The sequence below is a fragment of the Phyllobates terribilis genome, unplaced genomic scaffold, assembly GCF_046119375.1.
Source record: "Phyllobates terribilis strain yellow unplaced genomic scaffold, ASM4611937v1 Scaffold_11__3_contigs__length_659146591, whole genome shotgun sequence".
Taxonomy (NCBI): Eukaryota; Metazoa; Chordata; class Amphibia; order Anura; family Dendrobatidae; genus Phyllobates; species Phyllobates terribilis.
In genome coordinates this window covers 131,493,778-131,508,130 of record NW_027362771.1, presented here as the reverse complement: position 1 = coordinate 131,508,130, position 14,353 = coordinate 131,493,778, and the positions used below count along the sequence as shown (strand labels likewise).

General features: G+C 45.1%; 1 protein-coding gene across 1 annotated transcript in view; it reads left to right on the top strand.

Annotated features, from left to right (window-relative positions):
* LOC141165026 (uncharacterized) overlaps window positions 1-14,353 on the top strand; it is a 105,882-nt gene that overhangs the window by 22,370 nt on the left and 69,159 nt on the right. The window contains exons 2-3 of the mRNA XM_073650677.1: window positions 6,384-6,522; window positions 12,025-12,200. Of these exons, the coding sequence (XP_073506778.1) occupies window positions 6,384-6,522; window positions 12,025-12,200 (315 nt within the window). The remainder of the gene's footprint in view (window positions 1-6,383; window positions 6,523-12,024; window positions 12,201-14,353) is intronic.

Genomic DNA, 14,353 nt, shown 5'->3' with positions numbered 1-14,353 from the left:
AGGGTCGGGGGCCACTCCTTCCGCGCTTACCACGTGCCCTAGGTACTGGACCTTTGGTTTCAGCAGGTGACACTTCGATGGTTTCACCTTCAGGCCATAGCCTGCCAGGGCTTCGAACACCTCGGCCAGGTGCTTTAGGTGGTCCTCGTAGGTCTTCGAATAGACGATCACGTCGTCCAGGTAAAGGAGGACCGTCTCGAAGTTTCGGTGCCCTAGACAGCATTCCATCAGCCGCTGGAAGGTCCCTGGTGCGTTGCAGAGCCCGAAAGGCATACAGTTGAATTCGCTCAGTCCCATCAGGGTGGTGAAGGCGGTCGTCTCCTTGTCAGCCTCTGCCACAGGAACCTGCCAGTACCCGCTAGTAAGGTCCAAAGTAGAAAAGAAGTTAGCTGATTTTAGTGCGGCTAAAGACTTCTCTATTCTAGGCAGCGGATATGCGTCTTTGTGGGTGATACGGTTGATTTGTCTATAGTGCACGCACATTCTCATGGTGCCGTCTTTCTTTTTGACCAGAACCAAGGGGGCTGCCCAGGGGCTACAGCTGTCTCTAATGACCCCAGCTTCTTTCATCTCTCTTAGCATGCCCTTTGCGTTCTGGTAGTGTGCAGGGGGTACAGGTCTGTGTCTTTCTTTTATCGGTGGGTGGCTCCCTGTGGGGATGTGGTGTTCTATCCCCTTTACTCTGCCGAAGTCTAGCGGGTGCTTACTAAAGACTCTCTCGTACTCCTGTACCACCCGGTAGACTCCTTGTTTTTGGTGCAGGGGAGTGGAGTCAGCACCCACATGGAGTTTCTGGCACCAGTCCTCCTTTTGTTTCTGGGAGCCATTACCCTCCGCCTGAGGAGATGGAGGCAAGGGTTCCACGGCCCTGATAGCTTTGTGTTCGACGACAAACAGTTTGGCGAGTGTAGCGTACCTGGGTAAGTGTACTTCCCTCTCCCCAATGTTGAGGATGCGGACGGGCACCCTCCCATGACGGACATCAACCACCCCCCGGGCGGTCAAAATGGTGGGCCTGCTGTCTGAGTACACGGGTTCTACCATGGCTTGGTAGTCTCTACCTCTCAACCCGATTGCAGTCCGACACCAGATCATCATTTCACTTTTGGGAGGCATGGAAATGGGGAATGGGTCACTCAGTCTTACGCTACCGATCTCACCACCAGACAGTTCTACCTGCTGCCGTCTCATCAGGGCTTTTATCTCCTTGTTGAGGACTCTCTGTTGGCTGGAACTAGCATTCACCGCCACCTGTTGTAGAATTACAATTACTTCTGAAAGACAATTTTCAATCACGTTAGTACCCACAGTTATTTTAGGGTGACTTTCACGACGGTCAATGTCCACAATAATCACTCCCTGTGCCGGCAGTTCAACTTTACCAATCTTAATGGTCATCTCCTTGAACCCCATCTGCGGCACGGGTAAGCCATTACTGGCGATGATGCTCAAGTTACTGTCTGGATACCGTGTGATATCAGCATCAGTCCAATACTGCTTAAAAAGTACATAAGGGATAGTGGTTACTTGTGACCCAGTATCCAGCAAGGCGCTCATGGGGATACCGTCCAGCACCACGGGTAAAACCGGGCGCCCCCCAACGTACTTATCACGCCAATTATAAGGGCCTGGTGATCTTATGCCTGGGGGGGTTGGCCCTCTGCCCCAGGTTGGACCCGTTTAAATTACAGTACCTGGAAATGTGTCCGGGCTGGTTGCATCGACGGCAAATGGGCTGTCCAGCCTCTGCGTAGCGGTCTGTGGGCCTCCCTCGGAACGACGGGATCCTCCTCTGTCGACGCCACGGGACATCCTCCGGACTTGAAGCCAGCTCGATGGGTCTTGACGGGTCCACTTGCAACGCCTGGACGGTCCTGGTCAACGCCGCGACGCTCCTGGTCAGCTCCTGGACTTGGTGGTGCAGGTCTTTCGACGGGGCTTGGTTCAGGGCCTGTGCATCAGCCCCCACGGGATCCATAGAGGAGGGCGCCGCCTCCTGGTGGTTGGTGAGAGCAGGGCGCCGGGGGTTTATAGCGCCACTGGTTGCAGATTCACGGAGCACCCTTATGGCCCTGTCCTTAAATTGGGCAAAGGTCAGGTCGGGGTTCTGAAAGAACATGAGGCGCAGTTGGGCCCTGTGGGCGCTAGACAGCAGACCTTCTATGAATTGCTCTGTTAGCAGTTTATCAGTTTCCTGCACACTGCCAGGGTCAGTTTGTTGAATAGCCCTCAAGGCTTCCTGCAGATTTAGGGCATAGTCTCTGATGCTGTCCTGTGCCCGCTGCTTACATCCATAGAACCTCATTTTAATCTCAGCAGAGGTACGTGTGTCAAAGGTACCCCGCAGCCGGGCCAGAATACCCTTCACAGTCCTTTTCTCCTCAGTGGGCCATGATTTTACCTCCCTCTGGGCTGCGCCAGTTAACTGCCCTGTTAATATGCTGACCTTCTGTTCCTCTGTCAGGGGGTAAACCTGGAACAAACTGTACAGCCTTTCCTTAAAGTCAGTTAGGGCATGGGGCTCCCCTGAGTACTTGGGCAGCCAGGCCGCTCCAGGGATGTAGGGCAGGGAAAAGGGCATCACCGCTGCTGCAGCTGCGTTGGTGGTAGTGGGGGCCTCTGTGTCCGACATCTTCCTCCCCCCTAGTTAAGCGTGGCCTACCTTCCGACGATCCTCTTCTGTAGGCCACGGCTCCGCTGCTGCTGCTATGGACGAGGACCTGGAGTCGCGTCCTGATGACGTTAGCGTCGCTCTCTCTCCCTTCCAGGACCTTGCGCAGCGTCGGTGCGTGGGGCGGAGCTTCGGATCTCGCGCGCTTTCGGCGTCCACGCCCCTCTTCTTCCCGCGCGGCGTCCTGAAGATGGCGTCCGATGGCGGGAAGCAGCTGCGGATGGCGGAAAGACGGCAGAAGACGGCGGGAAACGGTCCAAGATGGCGTCTGATGGCGGGAATCGGCTCCGGATGGCGGGAAACGACTCCGGACGGCGGGAAACTTCGCCACAGGTAAGTTACAAAAGTCTCTTTCAGGCACGCAGTACCCGGAGGTTACGGGCACGAAATCCTGCCGACTACGCCAAAGCTGACTCGCCCCCTGGGTCGTGGGGCACTCGGATCCGGGCAATAGGGAACGATGGGAGTAGTAGTGGCAACCCGGTTCCGTGGCTCAGGGTGGTCAGGCCAGTGGTAGTCCATTATGTGCTATTGATTATGTCCGACTACGCCACCCGTGGATTTGCGGTCATTAGGAACCGCCGCTGCATGCAGACCGCTGGGGCTGATGAGGTGTGCTGCTAGGGTAGTATGACTCCCCACGGGAAGAGTGCGGCCCCAGGGCAGTGTAGTGGATGGTGGGAGTGATGGTAGTGAGAGTCCCAGTGCTGATAGTGCTGGAGGAGCAAAGGAGCACACAGACAACAGGTTGCAGTCCAGGGTCTTTACTAAAGCAGGTAAACTGACCCATAAACAGTCCCAGCTAGGAGGGGACCTGGATGTCTGAGAGCAACGGGGAAATTGGCCCTGGTCAGGGTGAGGGTGTAGGCCTACCGTGCTTTCTGCGCTCCTTCTGGCTATCTCCTCGTTATAGGGTAACAGCCCACGTTTCCGAGCTTTCTGTGTATTCTCGCCTGTATGGCCTGCGACGTGGGTTCCTTTCTGCTCCCAGCGTTGTACGGCTTTACTGGTCCCTTCGGTTGTGGCAGGGCCTCCAGGCTTCTTAGGCCAAGGAATATACAGTCCCTTGCGGACTGGTTCTCTGCTGGAGGATGTAGAATCCTCCCAGCCTCAGACACCAAAGTCTGGTAAAGTAAGTCTTTTATCTGCCAAGACAGGCTCTCTTCGCCTCTTGTCTCTGGCTTGTGGCTCTCCTCCTGCCACACTTCCTCTTAGGTGCAGTGCAACTCTCTGTCCCTGCTCTGCTCTGGGACAAGTCTCAGTGCTGAGACAGGCCATCAAGTTCTCTCTAACCCTGCCCCCAGTACCAGCTTTTATAGGGGCAGCCAGCTCCCCCTACTGGCCTGAGACAGGAGGCATTGCATGCTAATGTTCCCCTGACTAGAGAACCTCCCCCTTGCTCTCAGACACAGCTTTATTACATTTTGTGGCATCCAGGCCAGGGTGACACATTTACAATAGCATGGGCAATGTGCAGCCTGGCATTGTCATGTCAAAAAACAGCTCCTATGACACTTTGGAGAAATGGTAGTACCACCTGTTTAACAATTGATCCATTCTAAACTGCAAGTGAAATTGGACATCACATACCAAGACTTAGGTGTCAAACAGTATCTACGCAAACCATCAGAAAGCATTTGCAAGACATTGGGCTATGATCCAGATGTCCAGCTACAGAGGTTCCATTAACCTCATGCCACCTCTCCCAAGGGCTATCATGGTGCAGAGCAAGACTGTAATAAAGGCTGGAATGGAGGTCTATCCTCTGCACAAAAATCACACTTTTCTCTTGGATGCAATGATAGCCAGAGATTGGTCTGGAGACCACGTGGGCAACTCCATGAAGAGACCTTCATGAGGGAACTTCATACCGGTCTTATGCCTGGAATTATGATGTGGGGTGCCATAATGTACAGTAGTCGGACCCTTCTAATTGTCATTACAGGTAAACTATCAACTCATTGTTACATTGATTACATTGATTTGATTGTACAATCATTGGTAAGCCCATTTTTCTAAGGTGACCAGTTGCCATATTTCAACATAACATCGGGCTGCATGTTGCTCATACTACTGTGAGCAGCCTGCGTGGTGTAGATGTGCTATTATGACCTGCAGCTTCTCTGGACTTGTCTCCTATTGAGCACATCTGTGATGTCCTTTGTGGGTAATTGCAAAGAAAGCAGCCAGCAGCAGATCTTGACGATGTGTTCCCAAGTGTACTCCTCAACATTGAAATTACAACACAAAGAAAGAAAAGACAACTGCTTGCTGCACACGTGCACACTAATGACATCCCTGTGTCATTAGCGTGACACGTACCGGTGCCTGGGAATCAGCAGTACAGTTTGCACTGATCCCCGACAGCTGCTGGAAGCATCTCTCATCATTGTCCCCTGCTCGCGCTGAGATCAGTGTGAGCAAGAGACAATGCTGAGAGTTGTAGCCAGCCCCCGCTGTCTACAACACATGTAAAATTAAGAATAAAATAAAAAAACACATTATGCTCACTTTTACACGTAATTCCCTGAAGTCGTTGTCTTCTGTAAAAAAAACTAAAATAAAAAACAACCATAATACTCACCTGTCCAACATACTGTCCCACACTGTAATCCATGTTTATAATAACTGGTTTACAACCTGAACAGTGCCAAGATGTGACCGTCCAGACTGTAAAACAGGACACAATGAGCTGCTGCGAGCGCAGCTTCAGTGACGGGCGGTCACGTCATAGAGGTCACTAAAGTCCCACAGACAGTTCGCTGCGAGCCAGGACAATGAACTGAAATAGAATTTCTCACTGTGGTCGCAGTGATCTCACTAAGATCACGGCAGTTCATCGTCCCGGCTCGCAGTGAACTGTCTGTGGGACTTTAGTGACCTCTATGACGTTACCGCCCGTCACTGAAGCTGCACTCGCAGCAGCTCATTGAGTCCTGGTTTATAGCCTGGACGATCGTATCTTGGCACCGTTCAGATTCAAGTCCACTTCCTCTCTAAAGAGGCAATTTGCATATTTAATTTCCCAGAGGAACATTGCACGGCCTATACGTCTCCTTATACTGACATGCCAGGCATGTCATTCTTCACAAGAAGAAATGTTACCCCTTTGATCTCAGACTAAAAGTCACGCTTTTTTTTTTTTTAGCAAAGAATAAATCTTGCTACAAAGCCGCTATCTCTTATAGTCCACAGCTAACCCCCTATCTGCATCCTTTATAATTAAGGACAGCGCTCATAAAGCTCTCTGCCTGATTACAGAATGCCACTTGTCATAGCTGTCATATGTCTCTGCGCTCTTCTCTCGTAACTGTTGCAGAGTGAGTAGTCATGGTTGCAGGGGCTGGAAAGACATTTGAAGTGCACAATCTCATTGCTCTCTTGCACTCGCCTCTTCTTCAGGATCTGGGAGCTGGCTAAAGCGACAGCCATACCTTCCCCTATATGTACCATTTCGTACTTTGGATTGAAAAATTGAAAATACAGTATTTGAGCAATGTGTGTTGATGTAGAAAGACATTTTTGTTTAGTTCATAATGCATAATTCTTCTAGGTTTATCATCTATAGACCAGAGGTAAGAGTTGGCCAATTAATTTCTAAAATGATTGGATATACAATATCATTGTAAAATATTGAAAAAAATAGAAAAGACACACAGCTGAACAGGCAATATGAGGACAAATCTACTGAGCATTTACATTTATTTTTTAGAGCTGCAGTGGCTCAAGAGATCTTATGATTTGGAGCGCTGTGAAAAATGGGTCAAGCATGCCCGAAAAGTTCAAAGGACAACTAAGGAGATTATACAGCAGAAAATAAAAGATCGATTTCACATTGTTGTCGTGACAAGGTAAAAGGGAAACCATTCATAAGACATTTCTATATTAAGTTGTATAGCGATATTCTGCAGATAGGATTAAAACTGATAGATGTATGAAATTCACTCCTCAACAATGAAATTGCAACACCGAGAAGAAAAAGTCATGGAATTATGGAAATCACAGAATCGATAGACATGTTAATGATGTGCAAACAAAGACACATTTGACTTCCCACATTATATGCATCATCCCTATCTATTTATAACAGACACAAACTCCCCATCCTCCTAATACACTAATGTTGAGCCTGCTGCTGCTGCCGTATTTGTCCCTATTAGTGCATCTGCTGTGTGCCATGGTAGCAGTGCTCCTCTTGGTGTCCCACATATTAATAATACCCACCACTCTGCTTCTTACATAGTAAGACTCTCTAGTGCCCTCTAGATAGTAAAATTGCCCCCAATAAAATATTAATGCCCTCTGTAAATTCTATAGAAAGTATTGATGCCCACATTTTACCACTTAGAAAGTAGTAGTGCCCCCTGTGTGCCCCTGTGACAGTTACAATACCTCAGTGGGCCTATATGTAATTATGCTTTTTAAATGTCCCCTGTGTGTCCCTTTAGCATTTATAAGTATCTTAACAAAAGTAAAAATGCCCCTAATTTCCCATGTATGGTAATAATGCCCCCTGAGTCCCCCCCCACATCTTGTAATACTATCCTTAGCTCCTGTAAGGTTATAATGTCCATTACGTTCCTCCATGTAGAATAATAATATCCCCTGATCCTGCACACACAGTAATGATGCCCCCTGAGTTCCACACATATACAGTGCTGCTCACCTTTATTGACAACCCTTAATTTTTTTCATAGACTGTACAATATCTTCAGAAATAAATGGAAATGTACCAAAGTTATATCCTCAGGATTTTTTACTTAGTGGTCCAAAGTAATGCAACAATAAAACATTGTTTTTCAACTTCCATGTTGCAATTTCAAAGAAGTAACAGAATAAACAGCATGTGCAGCAATAAAGGCACCCCTAATTAATACTTGGTTGCACACCCTTTGACATTGATGGCAGCCTCCAAACGTTTCTTGTACCCATCTATAAGCTTCTTGCACTTCTCAGCTGGAATTTTTTCCCACTCTTCCTTTGCAGTTTGTTCAACGTCTTGAATATTTTCAGGCTTCTTTTTCACAATGGCAGATTTCAGCTCACCCCAAAGATTTTCAATGGGATTAAGGTTATGACTCATTGCTGCAATTTTAAAACATGACATTTTTTCTTTTTCAACCATTCCTGTATACTTTTGGATGTGTGCTTTGGGTCATTGTCTTGCTGGAGAACCCATGATTTTAAACTCAAAGTAATTTTTTTACACTGGGTAGGACATTTCGATCTAAAATCTGTTGATAATTCTCTGATTTCATGATTCCTGTGATACAATCACAGCATTATGAATCCTTCATCTGGCCACAGAACATTTTCCCAGAAGGATTCAGCTTTGTCAAGGTACTCTTTGGCAAAGATCAGTCATTCCTTTTTATGTCTTTTCTTCAGCAATGGTTTCTCCCTTGGCCTTTGCCCATAAAGCTCTGCTTGGTTTAGTGTGTGGCGTATGGTATTTGTTGAAACCATGACCCCAGACTGTTACAGGTTGGCCTTCAGGTCTTTGGATGTTTGACATGGTGTTTTTTCCACCATTCACACCAACCTTTGAAGACATCTCTTATCAATTTTCCCCACGTCTAGGGAGGTTCTTGATGTTCCATGCTTGGCAAACTTCTTCATAACATTGCGCACTGTTGAAACTGGGATACATACCAAGGTCTTTGGTGATAGCCTTATACCCTTTGGAAGTCTTGTGTTTGCTAATAATACCAGTTCTGATGTCCTCAGACAGCTCCTTTGTCTTCACCATCGTGACAAAGGAACAGGGCCTACAATGTGTCTTTTTAAAACACTGAAGTCATCATTCATTGGCTAATTCATGTCACATGGCCACTGACAATTAATCACAGGTGAATCTCTTTTGTGATTTACCACAGGCGAGTCAAAATGTGTTTCCATACTAAATTAATGTAAAGGGTGCCAATACCAGTGTCACAGCAAGCATTAGGTTTTGCTATTTTTCCCTCACATTGATTTTTGTTTTAAATTATTGTTTATCATTTGCTCCTTCCTATTTTACAAAAAAACTTGATTCATTTTTTTCAGGATATATTCCACATTATGTACTTAAACTTCATGGGTGCCAATAACGATGAGCAGGGCTGTAATAATAACCCCTGAGTCCACACATTTATTTATATATCGGCATTAATTTCCACAGGCATCATCATCACTGTCATCTTTGGCGCTTACAATCTAGATTCCCTATCAGTATATTTTTTGAACGTGGAAGGAAACTGGAGCACCCAGAGGAAACCCATGCAAACGCGGAGAGCACATACAGACTGCTTGCAGATATTGTCCATGGTGATATTTGAACCCAGGACCCCAGCGCTGCAAGTCTATGGTGCTGTAACCTTGAGTTCTCCACATATACTAATATTGCCCCCTGAGCCCTACACATATAATGATGGTGCCTGAGTCCCCTCCATACATACTAAGAATTCCCCCTGAGTTTCCTCTCCGAAAAAAGTAATAAAGCTCCAGAAAATTAAGGAGTAATATTATATGTTATATGTTGGGGGTTAAATTCACCTAAAGGGCGTGGTTTGGTGTGAATGGCGTAGACACGAGTGGGAAGTCATTCACCCCCTACCTCCCCTCAGGGTGTGGCTGAGCAAGCTTAAATGCTCAGTCACTATTTTTTTTGTCATTTTGCCCGTAAGGCCATGTGTATTTTGCTGGAGCTGCAGGACTTTATGCCATACAATAAAGCCTGCAGAGAAAACCTGATTCCTGAATCTACTTCCGAAAACGGCCGAGCGAGTCGTCTTACCACAATATACTGTATGTATATATATATACAGTATATATCTATATATATATATAGATATATATCTATATATACAGTACAGACCAAAAGTTTGGACACACCTTCTCATTTAAAGATTTTTCTGTATTTTCATGACTATGAAAATTGTACATTCACAATGAAGGCATCAAAACTGTGAATTAACACATGTGGAATTATATACTTAACAAAAAAGTGTGAAACAACTGAAAACATGTCTTATATTCTAGGTTCTTCAAAGTAGCCACCTTTTGCTATGATGACTGCTTTGCACACTCTTGGCATTCTCTTGATGAGCGTCAAGAGGTAGTCACCGGAAATGGTCTTCCAACAATCTTGAAGGAGTTCCCAGAGATGCTTAGCACTTGTTAGCCATTTTCCCTTCACTCTGCGGTCCAGCTCAACCCAAACCATCTCGATTGGGTTCAGGTCTGGTGACTGTTGAGGCCAGGTCATCTGGCGTAGCACCCCATCACTCTCCCTCTTGGTCAAATAGCCCTTACACAGCCTGGAGGTGTGTTTGGGGTCATTGTCCTGTTGAAAAATAAATGATGGTCCAACTAAACGCAAACCGGATGGAATAGCATGCCGCTGCAAGATGCTGTGGTAGCCATGCTGGTTCAGTATGCCTTCAATTTTGAATAAATCCCCAACAGTGTCACCAGCAAAGCACCCCCACACCATCACACCTCCTCCTCCATGCTTCACGGTGGGAACCAGGCATGTAGAGTCCTTCCGTTCACCTTTTCTGCGTTGCACAAAGACACGGTGGTTGGAACCAAAGATCTCAAATTTGGACTTATCAGACCAAAGCACAGATTTCCATTGGTCTAATGTCCATTCCTTGCATTCTTTAGCCCAAACAAGTCTTTTCTGCTTGCTGCCTGTCCTTAGCAGTTGTTTCCTAGCAGCTATTTTACCATGAAGGCCTGCTGCACAAAGTCTCCTCTTAACAGTTGTCAAAGAGATGTGTCTGCTGCTAGAACTCTGTGTGGCATTGACCTGGTCTCTAATCTGAGCTGCTGTTAACCTGCGATTTCTGAGGCTGGTGACTCGGATAAACTTATCCTCAGAAGCAGAGGTGACTCTTGGTCTTCCTTTCCTGGGGCGGTCCTCATGTGTAGCGCTTGATGGTTTTTGCAACTGCACTTGGGGACACTTTCAAAGTTTTCCCAATTTTTCACACTGACAGACCTTCATTTCTTAAAGTAATGATGGCCACTCGTTTTTCTTTACTTAGCTGCTTTTTTCTTGCCATAATACAAATTCTAACAGTCTATTCAGTAGGACTATCAGCTCTGTATCCACCAGACTTCTGCATAACACAACTGATGGTCCCAACCCCATTTATAAGGCAAGAAATCCCACTTATTAAACCTGACAGGGCACACCTGTAGTAAAAAAACATTTTTGGTGACTACCTCTTGAAGCTCATCAAGAGAATGCCAAGAGTGTGCAAAGCAGTCATCAAAGCAAAAGGTGGCTACTTTGAAGAACCTAGAATATAAGACATATTGTCAGTTGTTTCACACTTTTTTGTTAAGTGTATAATTCCACATGTGTTAATTCATAGTTTTGATGCCTTCAGTGTGAATGTACAATTTTCATAGTCATGAAAATACAGAAAAATCTTTAAATGAGAAGGTGTGTCCAAACTTTTGGTCTGTACTGTATATATATACACACAGTATATATATATATATATATATATATATATATATCTGTATATATATAGATATACAGTATATATACATATACATACTTAGCTGTCCCCAGATCCTGGCAAGTTTGATGGCACACTCAACACCTTGGATGGAGTGACGAGGTTACATCATCATGCCACCTGCACCATGTTTTTGACTTCCTGTGTGTGCCCCTGTCATTCTGTAAGCTGTAGGTATAAAGCAACATGCAGACTAAAAAATAGAGAGTGGTGGGACAGGAACACCATGTTTTGATACATCTAAGAGTGGCAGTCATTCTGAGTGTGCCCGAGGCAACCACCCCCTCTGTCCTCTTCCTCGGTAGCTACACCACTAACTTGAGATGCTGACCATGTGGGATGTGTTTCTGTTACATTCCAATTACTGTATATCTTTAACTGGATCCATTAGAAACTAATCCTGAACATTATTGTTAGCCTAACCTTACTGTGTATAATCTGGTCCCAGTTTGTGCCCTGGTTGTCAGTTCCCTTTCCCAAAGTACAGTGCCACAATCAGTGAGAGAATTAATTGTTGGGTTCATAGCTTTGTCCAATCCCAGGAGTTGTGGCAGCTAGCACTGCTACTGTAAAAGTACATCAAGGTGTCGCAACTACAAGGAGCGGAAGTGGTTAAATAAACCATGCATACAGATGATTTATAATGGAGATCAAGGTCTTACAGTAAATGTAGTGTTATTGCATTACAGCTAGGCATCTCATGTCCTGTCTCATGTCAACTGTAAAATGTTTCAGCCTGCAGGAGATGTAGGAATATTCACAATATACAGAATGAAATACAATAATGCTCAAGTAAATATTAATAAACTATAATCTAAGTTGTTTCATTTTTACCCATAGAACATTAACTATAAGTGATCTGTGTATGGAGCTAGGTATCAACTTGCAACTTACACAAGGTTCCGGATTTTGCCATGTACAACACAAACAGATATTAACACCTGACTGCAGAATTGTGCTTCAGGTGAAAAAAACTCAGCAATTCCTTGAGGACTTTTCCGGAAACCAAAGTAAATGTAAGCATTGAGCGTTGGTTTGTTTTTTATAACAGTTGGAATAGGAACGAGAGTTGACCTCTCAGCAGCCATAGCATCCACCTTTATTAGTTTCCCCACTTACTTTATTGGGAACATATGTTCCACATAGGCAATTGTAATTACTTTTAAATCATTAATTTAAGGGCAATTAAAGGAAGGACCATAAGGAACTTCAGTATACTAGATTACTTGCCTAGTCAGGCGATATGGCGCTGGTGATAGACACATTCATTCAAGTAATACCAAAATGGTAATGTTTGCATAATGCACCTTTCAGGTGCTGCACAAGGTGTAACATAGTATCTGGAGTGTTACTCAAAGGTTGGGGCTACATGGTGACTTTGACAAAGTTTGCTATATGCCGATGCTGATTCACAGTGTAATGTGATACAGGGGACGCAATTCAACAAGCAAGTCTCAAAAGTCAGATTGTATATGACTATTTGGGATTGACACAGTACTCTAAGGTTCACAATGTGCCCCCATTCACCTACTGTACATTATGCTGCGATGAAGTATCAATACATAACGATCTTTGGCTGTGCAACCTGTGTGGTGGCCAAAGACACAATGTTGCCTCAGCCTAAAGGTAATCTGTCAGCTTGGAAATACAGTGACGTCTATGGCCTATGGCGGTATGTTATACAGGAGGAAAAGCTGAACAGATTAATATATAGGCTTGTGTGCAAAGATTCAGTACAGCTCATTTTTGGTTTAGCAGTCCAGTATTTGACAGCCTTCCTTTTAAAAGTGTGCATACCAACAAAGCTGTCAGTCACTGATTAGTACAGCCACTTGACTGCTAAGTGCAGAAAAAGCAGGGATTTTAATGATTAATATACAAGCTGTATGTTTCTCTATATTAATCTATTCAACTACTTCTGCTCGTGCTACTACAAGATCAGACTATATATCCATGTGACAGGGATTGTCTGACCTTAGGCTATAAGTGTGCAGTCATTTTATGTGACTGCAGACTTGTGAATCCTCACATTCCATGCATTGCACACTTTGAGAATTCTCTGACGCCGACGTCGGGAGCAGGCGGTCATGTGACCGCAAGTATATGATTTGCATACTCCCGGCCACATTCCAGCTAGGTGTGTCCAGTACACTTGAGAAAGGCCGCGCACAACTAGATTGCACATAACCGCATGTATGCAAATTGAAGACTTACAGTCAAGCACCTGGTGCTCCTGGCACCCACACCGGAGAATCCTCACAGAAAGCAATGTGTGGCATGTGAGGATTCACAAGTCTGCAGTCACAAAAAGACTTGCAGTCTAAGGCCAGATATCCCCTTTAAACCTTAAAGCTGTGTGTACACATTGTGTTTTTACTTCGTTTTTTCAGTGCAGATTTGTCACAAAACCTGGAGGGTTTCCTGATGTCAGCAAAGTGAATGAGAATCCTGAAGTGTCATGCACACATTGCTTATTTGTGACTTGCAGATATGGTACAGATTTAAATCCGCTACATATCAATTCTTTCAGCATTTTTGCTGCAAATTTCACCCATACTAATGACTGGGGCAAAAATCTGCAGCAAAAATGCAAGGAATTTGTGTTTTTTCCCTGTGTTTTTCCTGCCACGAGATGCAGAAATGGTTCAGAAATTTCTGCACCAAATACTTAATGTGTACATATACCGTAAAGGGGTTTTCCCACAAAGTACATTTTAATGAATAGATCTTGGAATAAAAATAAGTTCCAAAATTGGATGTGTTAAAAAAATGTTTCTGTGCTGAAATATTCATATAAATGTGCCCCTGCTGTGTACTGTGTAATGGCTGTGTCTGACCGTACAGGAGCATGGTCTGATCATACTACAGCTCCTGGACAGGGGAGGAGGCAAAAGAGAGTATACAGAAAGGATAACAGGACAGCATGGGATCGCAGCAGATACTTTTTATAAGGTAAAACATTTTGCTGCCTGTTTTTAAGCAATGTTTTGTCTCACATAAAGAATCAGCTGTGATCCACTGCTGTCCTGTCTATATACTCTTTTGCGTCCTCCCCTGCCCAGGAGCTGTGGTATGATCAGACCATGTTCCTGCACAGGCAGGCACAGCCATTACACAGTACACAGCAGGGGCACATTTATAAGATTATCTCTGCACAGGGACATTTTTT